Source organism: Argopecten irradians, chromosome 5 (genome assembly GCF_041381155.1).
Source record: "Argopecten irradians isolate NY chromosome 5, Ai_NY, whole genome shotgun sequence".
In the NCBI taxonomy this organism is placed as follows: domain Eukaryota; kingdom Metazoa; phylum Mollusca; class Bivalvia; order Pectinida; family Pectinidae; genus Argopecten; species Argopecten irradians.
The window spans coordinates 8,241,633-8,259,043 of NC_091138.1; the positions used below are offsets into that span (position 1 = coordinate 8,241,633).

At 34.9% G+C, this 17,411-nt stretch overlaps 1 protein-coding gene and 1 long non-coding RNA gene across 4 annotated transcripts; one reads left to right on the top strand and one right to left on the bottom strand.

The window, feature by feature from the left end:
• Positions 1 to 3,159: 3,159 nt before the first annotated feature.
• On the top strand, positions 3,160 to 8,165 carry LOC138322780 (uncharacterized). The gene is made up of 2 exons (XR_011208484.1): positions 3,160 to 3,249; positions 7,592 to 8,165. It is a non-coding gene; the product is annotated as an uncharacterized lncRNA (long non-coding RNA).
• A 1,915-nt stretch (positions 8,166 to 10,080) lies between these two features.
• Positions 10,081 to 16,261, bottom strand: LOC138324494 (uncharacterized). Of its 3 annotated transcripts, none has more exons than XM_069269557.1 (12): positions 16,014 to 16,261; positions 15,532 to 15,584; positions 15,186 to 15,276; positions 14,854 to 14,947; positions 14,641 to 14,723; positions 13,793 to 13,915; positions 12,065 to 12,115; positions 11,590 to 11,687; positions 11,268 to 11,407; positions 11,042 to 11,154; positions 10,497 to 10,648; positions 10,081 to 10,376 (listed from the first exon to the last, which is right to left on the bottom strand). In XM_069269557.1, the coding sequence occupies exons 2-12, from the start codon at positions 15,545 to 15,547 to the stop codon at positions 10,168 to 10,170; spliced, it is 1,170 nt and encodes a 389-aa protein (XP_069125658.1). In that variant the 5' UTR covers positions 15,548 to 15,584; positions 16,014 to 16,261; the 3' UTR covers positions 10,081 to 10,167. The 3 variants fall into 3 exon arrangements, with proteins under 3 accessions (XP_069125658.1, XP_069125657.1, XP_069125659.1); XM_069269556.1 differs by having other exon boundaries at positions 14,854 to 14,950; XM_069269558.1 differs by lacking the exon at positions 15,532 to 15,584 and having other exon boundaries at positions 14,854 to 14,950.
• Between the last annotated feature and the right edge of the window lie 1,150 nt (positions 16,262 to 17,411).

The window sequence follows — 17,411 nt, forward strand, 5'->3', positions numbered from 1 at the left end:
TTTGGCTCTACATTTTTAAGGTAACACTGATCGAGACAAAGTCTACAAGTGACCTTGTTCTATTCGTCTTTTTGTCCGTCGTCATGCTGATTGTGTGTCCATTAAATCTACAATTTACATTTTAAACTTCTCCAAAACTTGTGCTGAAGCAATTCAATGAATTTTTGCACAAAACTTCTAAGGCATACTGCTAATCAAAATTGTGAATTATATGGCCCCAATGTACTGGGGTGGGTGGGGGGTGGGGGGCAAAAGGGGACAAAATGGCTAAAATTTCAAAAATCTTCTCCATCCGCAGATGTGGTAGAATCAAATTCTCTTCATAGATTGAAAGGTCTCGAGGTCCTCTCCAAAATTTGTGAATTTTATGGCCCTGGGGTCTCAAGAGTTTCCCCCCCAGGGTCAAAGAAAACTCATTTATGAGCATTATTTCCTTTATTTTCATAGGAAATGTAACATATACTTATAATGGAATGAAATACCCTTCATAGATAAAAGGTTAAATAAGATATTATCACAGACTTCAAATGCCTGATAGGCCAATATAGTGCTTGTATGTCTGTTTCATTCTGTATCCGATGACCATGAAGGCCCATGGGCCTCTTATTATATTTGTAATACAGTACTGTACATGTGTCAATTAAGATCTATATGGCCAAAAAAAATAATATGTTTGTTTAGGGGGTCACATTAGGCCAAAGAAATAGGGTAGGTAGGTCGGATTTTTTTTGATATTTTATGTAATTTTTCATGTCACAGATTTATTGCCTATGTACTTGCATAATATTTTTAAATATGCATTAAAAAGAAAGTCTATATTGTTCACCATACTTTAACATGCTGCTATATATTGTCTCTTTCTCTTTTACAAGTACATAGTTGTCTTTTATTTTTTTCTTTCCTTCTTCAGGGGGTTAAGTTTACAACATTTTATATAGAGAAAACACATTTTTGAGCATTATTTAGTCATTTGTTATAGGAGTTGAGTCAAATGCTGTCATAATTATCAGTATGAAGATGGTAGTAAAACTTTGTTGTAGGTTACATTAGTACATTACGTAACAATTTATACTTCAAAAATCTTCTCAAATTTAACAAACAAGCATAATTTAATTAGGGTACTACGATGGCCGAGGTGAGCCACGTACTCACAACCATAAGTTGGATATAGTTGTACATACAAACTTGTTATAGTTAAGAATTTACTTGTCGACACACACATATAAGTAGTGTAGTTGTAGACAGCTGATTTTTTACAAAGTTACTTGTCGACAAACACATATAAGTAGTGTAGTTGTAGACAGCTGATTTTTTACAAAGTTACTTGTCGACACACACATATAAGTAGTGTAGTTGTAGACAGCTGATTTTTTACAAAGTTACTTGTCGACACACACATATAAGTAGTGTAGTTGTAGACAGCTGATTTTTTACAAAGTTACTTGTCGACACACACATATAAGTAGTGTAGTTGTAGACATTTAAAACTTGTCAAAGTGACTTGTCGACACACACATATAAAGTAGTGTAGTTATATAGAGATTGAACAGTGTTTTAATTGCGTTAAAGGTGGTATGAACGCAATGGAATACAGACATATTCAATGTAGCGCGTTAGCGCTACATGTAGAATATGTCTGTATCCCATTGCGTTCATACCACCTTTAACGCAATCAAAACACTGTTCAATCTATATATTTACATAAATTAGTCTTTTTTTACATGTTCGTGGTTAAATTTAAAATGATGTTGATTGCTAAGCTAGGTAACTACGGTAGTCAGGATGACCGAAGATATAGTTCCGATTGTTGAATGTTATAGCTGCAGTTTGATTTGAAATATAACAATGACACCTTTCAATTATTTTTAAAATATGTTGTATTTTTTTTTTCAATTTGATCATATATCAATAATGTCAATTTCGAATAAAAATTGAGATAACTGGGGCGGAACGACTACCGGTATGTATCGTTGTCAGGGTAGTGACGCGGTCCGAATTGGAGCGAGCCGCCATATTTGATTTTCAACTGAGGAAAGTACTGTGACATAGCCTGTTAATGGTATGACCGTTGAGCTGCTGAGTGTTTGTCATGTATGTATCGGTTTACGAACGTGATATAGTCTTAATTATTCATAGTTATGACTTTTATTTTATTGCACGGATGATAGACATTTGTTTGCATGGTGTGTGACTGACGTAATTTTGGAATTCCCCGAACATTCCTGAGGAAAGCCCCGGTTGTAGCCCCGACAAGCGATTCATTTTGTTGTTTATTACCGTTACAATTCCTGAACACATATTCTGTTTTGATATCAAATACATATTTAATTGGATTTAATAACAACTCTTTATTGTTATTTTGAAACCCGACAACGAAGAAACTTTGTTTACACTAACCTACTACTGTCAACCGAGTACTGACGAGCATAATATTGTCTGTGTCACCTAAGGATCAGTCTTGAGACAAAACGAAAAAGGTTTTTTTTTGGTTTATTATTAATTCAAAACAAATCTGTCATCTGTGAAAAGGAAAAATGTATATCAAATAATTAAAGCTTATTTAGATTATCATATGACGCAAATTTACCGAAGCGTGAGCTAGAAGTAGTCCGATCCTACTCTGGGTTTGTATTCATACGTCGTTGCGTTTACGCTAATTTGAACGCAACTCCCCTCCCGTTGACTATATAGGGGCATATGTAAATATAGACATTTAAAACTTGTCATTAGTTACTTGTCGACACATCATACAGTAAGTAGTGCAGTTGTAGACAACTGAATTTTTATAAAGTTTCTTGTCGTCACACGTATATAAATAATGCTGTTGTTTCCCAAAATAATTGATTAATATGTGGTAACCTATAGACCTTTTTGTAATGGGTTACATTTATCACCTAGTTTCTCGTAGCATCAACTCGTTTCGTCTCTCCGTACCTGTAAACGCGTATCCACGTTATCTTTAAGATTTATGTTGGGTGTATGGTATATGTTGGCTGTAGGAATCTCACACCGTGTTATTTTCTCTGAAGTTTTGTAAAGGAAAGGATTTGGCTGAAAATGTGAGTATTTTTTGAAATTTTCGATATCAGATTTGTCTTTGTTAAATCTCTCGGATTGTATTTGCTGAAAGGTTAGTGATCTATACTATTTATAGGTCTGCCATCCGAATAAAGTGCTCTGATGAAAAGGACGACACTGTCATTCTATTTCCAATCGGAGAAGATGGGCTATTGACAATTGAAGACTTACGTGAGTACATTTTTTGTCTTTTCTATAGATTCTTATCTTGGCTTTATGACCTTGCGTTCATAATTAGAAGCACCTGTTTATAGTTTGTATCTGGTCACCTGGTCCGACTAACTAATTGGGGTGAGCTTATTGCAAAACCGTAGCGGTCGTCGTCCGTTCGTCCGTCTGTCTATCAACAATCGACTTCTCGTTCATAACCCCTCGTTGATATTAAACCAAATATGACAGGTAGAATCCTAGACTGGCTATCAGTCTCTAGAATATTGAAAATAAAATCACTAAAGTGGCTTGGTTACTTGTATCTTTACTAAAACTTATCTGATTCCAGTTTTCAAGCTAGGGGGTAATCTAGACGAACTCTGCTGAGAAAGTGTTTTCAACAACTTAGGGTCTGGTGTCCAGTCTAGTCAGACTCCAACTGTACACTGTTGAGCGGGGCCAAAATACTTAAAAGGCAGAGATTCTAATTTTACTAATTGTTGGTTTTTGCTCTCTTTGGGCATAAGGGGCGGTGCCAAAATTAGCCAGTTTGGCCGAGCTTGTATTTGAAACTGAGTAACCGATATTACTAATATTTGAATAGCTAGTATCATTCATAATTACATGTGCAGTAACCCAGTGAGCGACAAGGGCCTCTAGGCCTCTTGTTCCTTTTAAATAAGATAATAAAATAAATTGTATACGGACTATGTATTCGTTAACGGATTGTATTGTGAGGGAAGTAACCATTCTTAATGACATATTGTAGATGAACGATACCAACATGTAAAACAGTGAATAAATAAGTTTTTAAATGTTTGCGTTCTTTATTATGAACTGTAAAAAATGATTTTGACCGAGGTAAATCTACCTTTTCCAGTTCATATCGCATCATATTCACCAGCACAAAAGTTCATAATTTTTAATATTTTAATATACGATCAGAGGAATTAATAAACAAGGCCAAACATTCTTAATTCTTTAAACTCTTAAGAACTGCACAAAATACATAAGAAAACAAACTTTACGCAATCTTACTGTGTTTACATCTGCATTGTAATAATAAAAGAGATAAGACGACAATGCATATATTTCCTGTGCCTGAATGAGCCCACGTCCATAGACAATGTATTTCAAAATCAATTACATTTATGCTAAAACCTTCCAAAATTGAATCCTTGTTTTTGATAATGATCTTCTGTTCTTCATTTGATTAATTCAAAGCTTCATAAACTTTTTAGTTTAGATCTGTGTATGAATATGTAACCCTGGTCAATACTAGCCGCAATATATCGCTCGGCTAGAGAGAACTTCTCTTTAGCTCGATCGGTTGAGCGTCAGACTAGTAATCCAGAGGTCCCGAGTTCGATCCCTGGCAGAGGCAGGTAATAAATTTATTGTAAATCCTGTACCCTGTTACATTGGCGCCCATGTAGGGACTCGGGAATGGTGCTTCACGATACCTGCAAAGAAATTGTTGTGACCCCTGGAAACTCGCGGACGAGTTGTTTCCTGGAGGGGGAAGTATGTAACCCTGGTCAATACTAGCCGTAATATATCGCTCGGCTAGAGAGAACTTCTCTTTAGCTCGATCGGTTGAGCGTCAGACTAGTAATCCAGAGGTCCCGAGTTCGATCTCTGGCAGAGGCAGGTAATAAATTTATTGTAAATCCTGTACCCTGTTACAAATAGATGACCCTTAGGCCTTTCATGCTCGTCTAAATCGTCTAAATGTTCCTCTCCACTTACTTTAATTCACAGTTTAACTAGGCCAATGACCTCCTACCTCTCTGCTCGTGAAAACAGTGTGTTTTGATAATGTCCCGGCAGGGCGACTGGCAGTGCTTCGCAGTAATATGATAGAATTTGCAGCGCATTGGCAATTTCTATAGCACAACCTCAAATTAGTGTGTCAGTGTGCTATAAGAAGAATGTATGTAGTCAATGTCAATTAAAACTGCTTTTTAGGCCAAATACTCCATCCGCGTGAACACGCGTTTTCAATAAATTTTCATAATGTAATAGGATTGAACACTGCAATATATGCGCATTATGTAGAGGTTCCACATCAAGTGACTGTTGTTTTTTCCTGTTTATCAATCTCGAGTTAGTTAATTTTCAAATTTTGAAAAGACACGAACTTTAGCGAGTGTCTTTTAAAAAATTGAAAATTCACTAACGAGAGTTTAGATAAACATGATAAACAACAGTCATGCGTTGGGGAACTTATTTATCCCATAATTTTAGCTCTATATTTATCCTGTGGTGACCATTTTCTCGTCTTCGTTCAGGGAAACTTACCACCATACATTGTGAAGTGATATCTTTCCGCCATAAAATATAGTGCCTAAACAGACAGCCAATATTCTATTGTTTGATACTTTGAATAAGCAACTACCTGTTAAACAGTAAATAAAATGCCATTTAAAAGAAAATGCGCTATGAAAAGTAGCCCGAAGTTGAGAGCCAATCGGAATCAAGAGATCTTGGAATTGACCAATCAGAGGCGCTGTAGGTGTTAACACACTGGAGTGTGTAAACATAAATGATAACTAACTGCTATGGAATTTATCAAATGGTTTTTCCATTTTGAAACATGCATAGTTATGGCATAAACATTTTTTATGAATTGAAAATTGAATATCGAAAACACTGTAAAATTGTTAATATTGTCGGTACATGCTTAGTGCTCAGCTTCAAAAGGGAGGGGGTTGGGCGTTCTGTGTCTCTAGCGGCATGTTTCAGTAAAATAGTACTATAAAGAGGAGCACAACACGAACGTACTGTATATGTTTTGTCTAAAAAGAGGCAAAAGGTCACGCGGCTCTCGGCTGAAACAAGATGCTTAAACTAGGCCTATATATGGTGAAAATACTAGAGTACATACAATGATTACCCATGTTACATATAGTTTATATGAGTTTTGTTTAAACAATAAAATGAGAGATAGATAGATGTTTTTTAACACGACCAACACATTTGATTACCTAATTTGAAATACACTTGTGCACTTCATTTTTCCTGCCACTTTTAATTAGTGATATATGACCCTGCTTTATTATTATCATTAAAGTTGACATACAAATGGGTCGCGTTATATACCGAAAACTTAAATGATACGACATGTAACAAGATAGCCGGCCGGGCCAGCTGTCTATTAGCTCCCTTCGCCTCCCATCCCCGTATCATGTTTTAAACTCAAATGCAGATTTACTTAGTGTTTAGAGTTTATACACATCTTCAATCACATAAATATAACTAATATAACATACCAAACTTTTGCAGAAAACGTCTACACAAAACTAGAAAATGTTTTTAGTACGGCTATCACGGTGAGCCAAAAACCGCGGGGAACGGATTAATGGAGACCGGATTAATGAGGTTCCACTGTACAATGTTAAACCTACATTAGGATCTTACCATATCTGTATCATACATGTAGGATTATGAATTGTGTGATTTGCTGAAATGTTCATTGTGTTTTTAAAAATGGCGAATTTATTATATCAATGAACAAAATCAATTTGTTTATAGGTTTTTAAAATTGGTTCTGAATAGGGAACAATTCCCTTCCATATCATTGCTAAGGGTTATGCTATCAATTACATGTGGTCTGATAAAATGTAAATAAAGTAAATGGTACCTGTAACTGTTAGTACACACATACAACGTAGGTCCTATATAAAACAAATTCTGTGACAGTTGCCCGTATTTTGTTAGGTAAAGGTATGCGACACACATCAGCAGTAACAAGATAGCCGGCCGGGCCAACGGTCGGCTAGCTCCCCCTCCTCCCACCCCTGTATCATGTTTACACTCGGCTGCAGATTTCTGTAGTAATATTAAATTATAGTGGTTTTCCAAAGTGTTCCTTTATAGTTTAATACTTCAAAAGCATTGTTCAAAAGTTGATGTGTACTAAGACGCACGCATTACTATCACTTGTCAAATGCACAAAATTCTACACGTTATACTTTTATTGGAAAATCTGCCACAAAACACGACTTTCGATGCCCAGTACGGCTATAGGCTTCGGCTATCGCCAAAAGCCAAAAACATGCACCCCGCATTTCCTTTTATTGCATTGCTACAATCCATCCCATGATAGCTATTATAATCGGTCGCTATGTCTGCCATGTTGTTAGGATTTCACATGGTTAACCATAATCTGTTCACTTTGATTGGTTGGCCACATCTACGTGTGTTGATTGGTTACTTGTTGTTGAAGATGTCATGTGTGTAAGGAGTACCGTTGGGGGAATTATTGCAAACAAATTTCATTAGAAGTCAGAATGTCATTTTCTGGTTGTCGGGCATTATGATGACTACAAAACCATTCTAATGTTGTTTTTTTTCATTTCAGCTGGAAGACGTGGAAACGTTACCATGGAGAAAATTCTTCGTTTCTGTACCGGAAGCGAGGAAGAACCAACGCTGGGATTTTCCATGCAGCCAACAATCGAATTCTCGGCGATTGCACTGCCTATGGCCAATACATGTACAAATAAACTTTCATTGCCATTGACAAACCTAAACACTGAACTTTTTGATATGGCATTTCTTAGTGAGTATTTTGGCTATCAATGAAGTTTTCATACCCTCAACCCTGCTGAAGTGACCAAGAAGTGACTTGATCTTACGTGATTATGCAATTGCAGATCGTGCTTACTTGTTTTTGTATAGCATATCCAGTTACGTTTTTCAGAGAGAGTGCATTACATTAAAACGGGAAAATTGGGGTTTCCCCAAGTGATAATCTGGTTGGTAGAGGAGCACACTAGCTCTACTGAATGCTGTTATCCATGTTTATTAGCTAAAACGTAGATGTATAATTTATAGAAAACAACATAGGTTCGTACGTTGCAGTTACAAAATAATAGTCAATCTTCAAAATTATATATTTCAAATCATGGATTAAACGGGTTCCAAATGATAAATGTAGCATTTCGTTGATTTCTCTATTGAATATGATCGACAAAATCAGAATAAATATCGTGCACCACATAATTAACTTATATTTCTTCTTTTTTGTGTTTTGAGTAACAAGTTATTTATTTTTTACAGTCCTTGAACAGATTAAAATGGGTTATCCCCAAATTTTGTGCCTAACATTAACTTCCCCTTTTATTCAATAATTATTGTAGTTAGGAGTTAAACATTTGTTTTAAACATTTTTGCAGAAAGACATTTTTACATACTCAATGTAATTTTTCAATAAAGATTTGCCTATTGATTTTGTCAATGTGTCATTGTTTAGCTTAGCGAACGCACCGTTGCTATAGTCCGTGACACGAATTGTTAATTAGTAAAAAGTGCCAGAGGGTAGAGATTATCTGTCCTACTGTCTTGGTAGGGAATTATTTTTTTCTGTCCCTGTAATTTCCCAAAATATTGTAGAATTCTTAGTTAATAATCATGAGTGTGTGGTAATTAGCGTATAAATTGTAGAACTATATTCTTATATCATTAGTGTCCAATAAGAGAGGGAATGGGTGTTAGGGGACAGATACAATTAGGTACGCGGCAGATAAAGGTTGCTGTGCTAGCAGTGATCTCTGGGGCTGGGAGTGATTAATGAGTTTTAGTACCCCGAGCTCTCTGTATCTAAATGTCCTCCTCACCTTGGCCAAGTAGAGATTTATGGGATTTAGGTCCACTCTCTGAGAACCGGACATTCGGGCATTCGGTATCTAAAATGCCCCCCTCCCTACTTAAAAAGTTTAAGTCTATTTTAGGTCTAGTTTAGATAAAGTTCTAGGTATAGGGGTATATAAGGAGCAAGTAAGATAGTTCGGGGTTCAGAAGTTTTTAGCGGGATTGTTAGTTTTGAGTTGGGAGTTTTTGGTAGGTAGTTTATAGTTTGAAGTTTTTAGCGAGCCGGATAGTTTTAGAGTTGGAGAGTATAGAGTTTGAAGAGGAGTTACTTTTTTAGGACTTAAGGATACAGCTATATTTAATGTGAATTGTGACTAATGTTTATATTGTTAATAAACATAAAACTCCTGCGAATTGTTGTATTGCCTGCTCCCTGCGGAACGCTACAATATGTTTAAAACTGCAAATACAAAAAAAATCAATAAATCAACTTGGATATCTTCATTTTACTTTGTGAAAACCGTTGTTAAACTTAATGCCCTGTGACAAGCAAGAATCCAAATTATTTTGAAATATTCACCGTCATAGAAATACTTAATAAAATTTATGAAACTCAGATAAATCAGTCTCTTTACCTGGTACACATCAACGAAATATGTGAAGGTAGGTGGAATTCCGATTGCAATGATCATTAGGTCAAAGTTTAGAACGCGCGTGGAGCTCGAGTTCGAATGTGATATCTATTGTCCAATTGGACTGCACCGGTTCATATATACTTTCATATGACGTTTTACAACTTTCGGTTTTATCACGTGAACATGTTCTACTCGTGCAGGCTGTTTTGCCCTGGGTAAGACAGAGAAATCTTACCCTCACCGGAAGTGCATATATCTCTATCCGATGGGGTAGAAATAGACCGTCTGTAGTAGCCCGGTATCTTACAGTCTTGAAATAAAAAGAAAATATGTCTAACATCACGAAATACCTATATTAAAATATACATCAAGAGATTTACAAGAAGCGATAATTAATTTGGTAATATCGTTTTATTTCCATTACATCATCAATTAAGAGATTTGCGATTTTCATAGAAATCTGCTTTCAAATTATTTTTATATACAAATAAATGACAATTAAATGACATCAAAAGATAAGTAGAATACATATCTAGATGTAACTTAGACATTCCAATTGCAATGATTCATCCGGTAAACCTGTTAGTTAGAAAAACACATAAATGTGTAGAGGCACACAGTGTCAGCATTTTTTCTTAGATATGAATGATACACTTAAAACAGAATGATGAAGGTAAGGTTATGGTCATCGTTATACAACATTACAGCTTCAATGCATATTTTCAAATTGCTTCAATGTTGTATATTGGAGCAAGGCGTCATCCGGGTTAGAAGCGTCGCCCCACTGATGCCTCTCAAATATGCTTGAGGCGAACGAGTCAAACATATCCGAACCCGACCTGCACGTTACTGGGAACGCCATAGCATCAAGAAAGTCAGCATCTTCTTGTGTGAGGTATTGAAGACAATTTGTAGCACCTGCAAATAGAAAGTATGATGTAAAGATGGATAATGAATACCACACATCTAATAAAAAATCGGGACAACTGAAAACTGTCCTGAATTATAAACAAAATCCTTTATTTACACACCAATTACCTTGCAAATTTGGAAGTTGAAATAGAATATCTGGTCGACCTCCTGGACATGTTGCTTGTCGACTTTGCGCAATGTAATGACTGTTCCATTGTACCACAAGGTCATCAAGTTCTCTCTGCAGAAGTGGCATGAAGCAAAAACGGATGGAATACCTAACACGAATAAATAATAGCACGATAAAATAACTTTCAAAACTTGTTTCATCACATAAAAAACTTAATTTGCACAACGTATGACGTTTCAGACATATCCAATACTGTATAATTCTTATAAAAAGGAGATACATTTCATGGTTCATTCGCAGAAGCAGAGTGAATATCATGTTTTCTGTTTAATTTCTACTCTCCTTCTTAATGTCAATAGTATAAAAGGCACTGGTTGATGGATAGTACTGGAACCTTTTCTGTGAACAACATCTTCACCATAGTAGTATGTAAGCATAAATACACAAAAACATTCCTCCATAAAGTGTTAATATTTTTAAAAATATTAACACTTTATTCTTTTCTATTTGTTTAATATATAATCTTAGTTGTCATACTTACAGGTCAAAATCGTTGTTTTTACGAAACAAGTCCATTGCAGCAAGATCTTTGAAGAACTGAATCCACCAGTCACTTCTTTGTCGCCGGAACGTACTCCACCAAGCTTCAATTCGCTGAAATATAGGGAAGTGATCTTTTAACGCTAAAATATTATATATAAATTTTCTTTTGAATTTTAAATATTATCCACTCTGCTTCTTCTTTCATATGTTTCAAATTATATTACCTGATTAAGAGTCGATTTCACTACACGAAAGCTAGATATCCCTTGGAAACAGTCTGTAGCTTCATGGCGTAATGTACACTGAATTGCACCAATGTGCGTGTTCTCTGTGCCTGGATCGGCTTGTACAACCAATGGACACCCTATTTGATGGAAAATTTAGTGTTTTTTATCTTTACAACAAAACAAATCAAAAAAAAAATAAGTGTAAAGGGAGAAATGTCAAATCATATAGGATACGGGTACTAAATGTTAGTTTAAAATGAATTTCCTTATAATACCAATGCTTGATGTTCTGGAATAAACGCTAACTTTATTGACGAACCTTTCAATTTCTTAACACACGTCAGGAAGTTCTGGGCGACCACTCGCGGATCATTATTGGTATAAGCAACAGCAAGCCATAAAATTCTTCTAGAAAACCTAAAATAAGAAGAATGAAATCATTATATAGAATGAAACAATTTCTACTAATCTTGACAAAACACACACGACTATAACATTTTGTTTGTTATCGACGTTACATAGTCATAATATATATTTTTGCATTTTATGAATGAATGTCATCATAGTTTTTCACTCTCGGCTTCCGTGTTTATACTGTTGTAAAGATGAATTTTACAAAAACCCTCTTAGAATGCAAATGTGGTGGAACGACTATAAATTTAAAACGGTAATGAAGCAAGAACCAACAAATCAATTACCGATAATTACCCGTAATGAATTTCCATTCCGACTTGGCGTAATATAGTGTTATATAGTAAATTAGATATTGCATATTTTCTCTTGCATTCACTTACCCATCTATGCATCCGTGAATTGGAAATCCATATGGTTTTAGTTTGTCATACCTAAAGAAATGGGGGAAATATTGCATGAAAACACGACTTATGAACACAAATAATATTATAAACAATAAAAAGTAAATAAAACGGTTCTCGTTTTCATGCGAAAGTGATAAATAAAAAGTAAAAAAGATTGAGGATTGAAGAAAGTACCATGTTTGAGGATTCCATGGCGACTAACTTTTGACAAGTACCATATAATTACATGTATGGATGTTTTCGATCAAAAGTTGATGGATCAAATGAAGCCGGCCTGCAATGACCATTATCTATTATCTTTCCATATTTCGCCTCTTTGTGATACGTAGTGTTTTCTAAATATAGCAAGGCAAGTTTTATGCTTGACTTGCATTGGAACTTCTATAAGACATCATATATTTAGAGATTATTACATAGCATACCCCTTTTCAGCCTGGGTGTCCAGATATTGGCCAGAGCGCTAAATGACCAAGGGCTGATCAGAGGTGTGATATCTAAATGTTCATGTTATAAATTTTTAATCATAAGTTTTTTTTTCTTATTTCTGAAATAATCAGAAAATACTATAGTTAGAATCATAACAAGTCTTACAATTGTGAAACTGATATTGTAGAATTCGTAGTTAATAGTCATTAGTATGTAGTAATTAGCATATAATCTGTAGAACTATATTCCTATATCATTAGTGTCCAATAAGGGAGGGGATGGGTGTTAGGGGACAGTTACAATAAATTAGGTACGCAGCAGATAAAAGTTGCTGGGCTATCAGTGCTCTCTGGGGCTTGGAGTGATTAATGAAATTTAGCTCTGAAACCTAGACTGTATCCCAGAACACCACGAGCACTCTGTATCTAAATGTCCCCCTCCCCCCTTCCCCGGTCAAGTAGAGATTTATGAGATTTAGGTCCACTCTCTCAGATACGGGCCATTCCGTTTATAAAATGCCCCCTCCTTATTTTAGTTTAGGTCTAGCTTAGATAGAGTTCTGGGTATAAGGGACTATAAGGTTATATAAGGAACAAGTAGGATAGTTTGGAGAGTTTTAGCATTAAGAACATTGAGAGTTTGAAAAGGAGTTTGGGGCTGTCTCCCGTACTGTTTAGGGCTAGCTTGATTATGTGGATTGAGACTTATGTATATAATGTAAATAAATTTGTAAATAGAACTTATGTGAATTGTTGTATTCCCTCCTCGTCACGTTACTATATAAATAAAATGTTGGTTTGGTTCTAAGATAAAACAACAAATAAACCAGTAAATTTCTCTTAGACTTACAGTGCGAATGCAAAATTCCAAAACTCCTACCAACTAATATGGCAAACATGTCTGATAACACGAAAGAAATTTGAATGTTGGAATTATCTCTGATTCTCGATTGTGTCGTAATTGACGTCACCATAAGCTTTTGCATTTTTACCGTCCAACAGTCAATACCCAAACTTTTTAGGGGAGGTGATATCATCCTAGCTGATATCAACATGTGGAATTATGGTATATATATCGCATTAACGAGCGTGGATTTTAACCAATAGAATAAAGGTGATATTATTTGGTAACATACTATAGTACTATTTCCTATTTGTAAGTTATATTTGATATTAATTCTAGGAACACGTTTTCAGGAAAAAGAGTGAAAAATTAAATAATTTGGCTAAAATATTTCAAACCAATCAATATTCACGATGAAAGCTGTAACCAACTTACCCATCCATATGCCAAACATGATTTGGACCCATGCTCATGTACACTTTACGTTTAATTCTTCGACGGCGGCGAGCATCGACGCCTTCTTTATCCGTTTCTCTCATAATCTTCATTACGGTATCCCTAATATGAAATTCGCATAAACAGAACTATATATTTATACATCTTTATCGAATAGACAAGAAGTCCTCAGCTCACAGGATTTATTTAGTTATTTTCATAAACAATCTCTTAATTTCAATTGATCAAACCACATATCATTGGGATGACAGCAGTGAAACAAGCAGTCCGAGAATCGCTGAAGCAATACTGATCTTAATTTATTTTAGTGACAGCGATATCTGAACATGATCTTATAACCCTAAACTTAATCCGTACATTGGTACAATATGTTAAGTTGTTTGCATTTTCTTTGCCATAAATCTTGTTAAAGATATTGACATTTTTCTGTAACAAAAAGGGAAAGTAAGGGAGTTAACTCAAATGAATATATAAATAAAAACCTCTTAAATAAACCATACTGTACCATAACTGATTACCACTAAACCACTCTCGAAAGTTAGCCATTTTCAAGTACCGTCTTATTCGAAAATAAAACGGTACTTGAAAATAAGCTTGTAATCTCTTACTATTAAAGAAAATAAGCCGCGTCTTATTTTCTAGTTTTAACGGTATTCAAGGATTTATAAGTGAATACGTCCTTGGGGTATTTGATCAATTTCGAATTCCACCCGATAAGGATGCTACCAATGGAATATGAGTGCCATTCAAAGTTTCAGAGAAGTGGTTGTTTACACGGAAACGGCCAGCCACCCCTCATTACAAGGAAAACATGAAACTTTTTTTACCTTCGAACATGCATCCCTTCCCTTCGAAGATAGTCAGTCATGAATCTGTAACCAATGGTCGTCGGCATACGTGGTAATGCATCCTGCAGATAAAACTCAATATTCCTTATCTTATATTTACTGTGTCTTGATCTGTATTCCTGCAAATCGATTTCTGAGTATATACCAATTAACAAAAATGAACCTATATCAACACATCCGCATAAATATTACCTGTATTTTAGACTTTATTTCAATTTCAGAATGCATTGTTGGTCCTTTCCTGCTTGCAATTCCACATCTTTTTAGACGTTTGCAAATGGCATTTCTGCTGTAAAATAAAGAGAAAACTTGTATGATAGAGTTTCTTTAAAACAACATCAGTAATGTTTCCTTCATCTTTAAGTATCACATTCTTTTTAGTATATTATCATCTAAATTAAATTCAATCAATTTCGATATTTTTTGTTTAAATGCGAAAAACACTAGATACAATGTACATTCAGTTTTAAATGTAATTCTAATGTATTTTTTCATAAAAAGAAATGTAGGATGGTCAATTTTACCTCAGTGTGATGTTGAAATCTTTTTGAAGCATAGATGACATTTCAAAGTAAGAGTAATTGTTCCTTGCATACTCACAGAGTGTCCTATTAACTGAAAAAATGGAAACTATTCACAATTTACTGTATTATACGTCAGATTTTAACTGAAGGTTTATTGCGACAACACGTCAAGTACTTATCTTCAATTAAACGTATGCACATGCATACCACTGCTGCCAACGATAATCTAAAATATACAATTCATCGATATGAAACTGACGAGTGAAAAACTGTTCATGAAGACTTCAACTAAACAAGAAAGATGTATGGCATGTAAATTTAAACTATTTCGCACTGGTAGACTTACCCATATCATAATCCATCTCTCTTTGAAAAGAGGATGCAAAACCGATCACATGTCTGCAATAAAATGAATGATACAAATAGCAGTAAGAAATTTGGCCCTTTCGTTGACATTTACTAAGTATTCATACGTTTATTGAGATTAATTAATCGATACTGAGCTAAACAGTTACACAACAGGGAATATATTGTTTTAATAAATCAAGTAATATTAATCACTATTTGACATACATTCAATATAGTATCTAATAGAACATCTGGTTAGTATACCACACCTTTGAGTTATTTGTAAATGTGAGATTAATGTTGCTTAGATTAACTATAACTAACACTTTCTAGATGGCAGATTATATTTATCCATTTTCAAAGCATGCATGAAACCGTGTCAAGAAGAACACAAAATATAGTAATTAACAAGGGAGGTGTTGTGTGACTGCGAGATAGATATGACTGAATACAAAGGACAAAAATAAGATGAATGCTTACCTCAAATATAGTTTCAAACGCTAGCTGCAACCTTAGATAACCAATGACTAATCTAACAAGGATACGGCGGACTCCTAACCCGTTCCTTTTTAAAATGAATAGGCTACATTCTTGAATTTAGTCCACTAGGAAAAGGTCAGTAGGTTATCAAGTAAAACAAATGAATTACAAGTATCGTGGGAAACACAATATCACTTATATGTGTGTGTCGACAAGTAACTATGACAAGTTTCAAATGTCTACAACTACACTACATGTACTTTATATGTGTGTGCCAACAAGTAACGTTTCAAAGTTTTAAATGTCTACAACTACACTACTTATATGTGTGTGTCGACAAGTAACTTTGTAAAAAATCAGCTGTCTACAACTACACTACTTATATGTGTTTGTCGACAAGTAACTTTGTAAAAAATCAGCTGTCTACAACTACACTACTTATATGCGTGAGTCGACAAGTAAATTCTTAACTATGTCAAGTTTGTATGTACAACTATATCCAACTTATGGTTGTGAGTACGTGGCTCACCTCGGCCATCGTATTATACTGGGGGATATTTCAGGTACAAAATCGTCATATCTGATGTGCTAGACAAACAGACGGTATAATAACGAAACAAACTCATATGAGAATTGGTTGTGTTAGTACAAAAGCCACTGGCTACAAGGGAATTTAAATGGTAAATTATCCTACTCAGTAGGGAAAGTCGGCTACATGATATAAAGAGAAATACAGTGAAACATTGAACGCTGTAGTGGAAAAGAGACACTCTGAAAGAAAGTGATCATCTAAAGTAAGACATCTAAAGTAAGAGAGACCATTCTAGCAGGACATCTCCCTAAATTAGACGGCGATCGGAACAATGGACAGGTGTAGGAGTCCACCTGGACTGTTGATGACGTTGTTCTTGTTTTGGACAGCTACAGGTACGTTTACAACTACGGATAAGAGAGTATTCTAGACTTTTTCGGGGACATATGAAGTTATTGTTTTATCATTTGTTCAGCTTAGGATGACTGAATATATCTTCATAATATTCAGAAAATATATAATGCTATTGCAAACATTATTTTCATTTGTATATATCGGGTGTTCCATAAATTATGTTACACTTTAAAAGTTTAATAATTTGTCAAATAAGTTTTGCATAGTGCGGTAAAAACAACGTATCCTTGACATCTGAGCAACTTGAGAACACTATTATCGAAGATTTATTCCTATTTTCTAATGCCTTATTGATAATATGGACAACGCTTTCTGGTGTTTGTGACTACTTTCTGTATTTCTGGTAATACAACACACAAAATGGTTTGATTTCTTGAGAAATTGGTCATAAAAGAACCAATGTATTACAAAGTATGGAATATTTCACATTACCCGTGTAATGTTCACTTAAC